This window comes from Cricetulus griseus, chromosome 5 (assembly GCF_003668045.3).
Source record: "Cricetulus griseus strain 17A/GY chromosome 5, alternate assembly CriGri-PICRH-1.0, whole genome shotgun sequence".
Classification (NCBI taxonomy): Eukaryota; Metazoa; Chordata; class Mammalia; order Rodentia; family Cricetidae; genus Cricetulus; species Cricetulus griseus.
Genome location: NC_048598.1, coordinates 178,761,915 through 178,764,318, shown reverse-complemented (window position 1 = coordinate 178,764,318; position 2,404 = coordinate 178,761,915). Strand labels below are relative to the sequence as shown.

Sequence of the window (2,404 nt, the reverse complement as noted above, 5' to 3'; positions counted from 1 at the left end):
AATTATCTGCACCACATTAGAGCACTAACACATGGGGAGCTGGGAAAAAAGTACACGTCCTGTTTCCCATCTTTGTGGGGTAATAAAATTCATTCATTGAAGTACTCCATTCCACCCCTCATGATGGGAAACAAATACAAAATTGTTTAGATTATGTAAATTTCTCTGTGATTTCCAGAACCTATCATCATCATGTCTGAAAATTAGAGACTTGAGAAGAAAAACATGGAGAGTTTAATTTTATGTGTATTTGACATAACAGCAAGTGGCAGATGGGTATCTTAGTTGCTGCATGGGGTCATAATGATATGCTTATTACAAAATAAGCAAATATTAATTGTCACAAATAAGATGTAGCAAAGGGTCCATAGGATGTTTATTAAACAGCATGGGAAACCAAATATTCTAAAATGAAATTGAAATAGGCTTGTTTGTCTGGAAACTCAGGGACACACACATATTTAATAAGAACATCAAGGTTTTGTGAGTAGTAATAAATGGCCGTGTCCTCAGTACTCAGGTTGTTCATTTTCAGGTAGGCCATGCTTTGGGAATCATCTCTGGAGATGGTGAATCTGCCTTTCACCGAATCCACACAATCGGTTGCATGATTATTAGGTTTAGTTCTTATGGTAGCGACCAACTCCAGCCGCTTTCCTGGAGCCTGGCGGATCCAGCTCATGGCAGAGTCAGTGTAGGTGAATCCAGAGGCTGCACAGGAGAGTTTCAGTGACTCTGCAGGCTTCACCAATCCTCCACCAGACTCAACCAGCTGCACCTCACAGTGGACACCTGCAAACAGAGAGGAGACTGATGAAGAAACTGTCACAAAGTCTACTGTCTCTCTCACTCATGTCTCCTCACACACTCAGCATCCCGTGTTATCTACCTTTTAAAAGAGCAACAAAGAAAACCCAGTACAGCCCCAACCCCATGTTGATTGTCATGTTTTCAGTGCTGCTCACTGAATTGGAAGACAGGGCTAGAGTCCTCTGCCTGACCTGCAGGGTGAGGGCAGGGCAGGTTTTAATGAGCAGAGGGAGGCCATATTTGCATATCTTCCTGGTATATATTATTCTCTGATGTGTGTGGGCCTTAGAGGCAGCAGGTGAAAGGCCCGCTGCCTCTCTGTCTCCCCCTGCCTATGCTGATGCTGGGTGTTCTCTCTGGAGCAGGGCAGAGCCAGGATACCGCCAGGGGCTGGAGAGTGCAGCGCGGGCGAGCTGCCGCAGAGCCGCCCTGCTTCCCCTTTATCCTGCTGTCCCTGCCCCCGCCGGCCTCCACTTCCCCCGGCTGCCGTTTTCCCTCCCAAGCCGGTTCACCCAGGCGGGGCTGCCCTGGCACCGCGCCGGGGCTGGGGCCGAGCAGGGAAAGGGCACCCCTCGCCCCCACGCCCCCCCCCCCGTTGAGAAACACTCCGTCCCAAGGTCTCCGCCCCCAAGGTCAGCCACCTGGGCGCGGAGGGAGGAATCAAGTCTGTTGTACCAGACACCAGACCTTGAGAATATGCTGATCTGGAATGGCTCTGTGCCTCATTTGAACCATCAAATAGAATCCCTGCTCCTAGCTTGCGCCTTTTTCCCTATATAAGGACCCCTTTCCCTTGGCTCGGCGCGCTTAGCCACACAAAGGCTAAGTCGCCCCGGGTACCCGCGTCTCCAATAAAGCCTCTTGTTTTTTTGCATCCAGTTCGTGGCCTCGCTGATTCCTGGGTGTGTGAGTCTCCCTCTACGAAAGTGCCTCTTCGGGGTCTTTCACAGGTATTGGTGCAAATTTCTGAGAGAAAATGAACAAGTGAGGACAATGATTTTATTAAATTATTTTTCATGATTTGTTTCTAAAAAGGTTCAACATTCTTAACATATTTTTTCTTTTATACATGAACCCTTCACAGCTTATCTTATCAGATATTATACAGTAAGTTCATAGAAGTTTAAAAATTAAACATTACAATTTGAATCTCCATCACCACAGACACATCCAAGAACCAGATCTTCCTGCAGCTGAACTCTGTGACCACTGAGGACACAGCCACATATTACTGTGCAAGAGACACAGTGAGAGACTTAAGCATGAGCCCAGACAAAAAATAATCCCTCCCTGAAGAGGAGCTCTTGGCCAGCAGTTCACTGAACACTAACCAAGCCCAGGAACTCCAAGACTTTAGAGCTGGAAAGAAAAACACCTGGTTTCCAGTGACTTTGCTTTCACCCTCCTAAACACAGAGAAGACAGGGCGTTTTTCTCTCTCTGATTCTGAAATGCTGTGTTTCTCTTAAGTTACATTTGTTTGCCTCTAACTGTCTCTCAAGACAGAGTGCATAGTAATATTTGTTTTCATTTTTGTTGTGGTTCTAGCATTCAGCAGCTGAGCCATTCCTCTGGTCTTAGGAATATATTTAGAA

At 46.7% G+C, this 2,404-nt stretch overlaps 1 gene segment (V, D, J or C); it reads right to left on the bottom strand.

Annotated features, from left to right (window-relative positions):
* Window positions 1-379: 379 nt before the first annotated feature.
* On the bottom strand, window positions 380-935 carry LOC113831246. The segment is given in 2 exon segments: window positions 380-792; window positions 890-935. Coding segments are annotated over 2 exon segments (459 nt in total).
* Window positions 936-2,404: the final 1,469 nt, after the last annotated feature.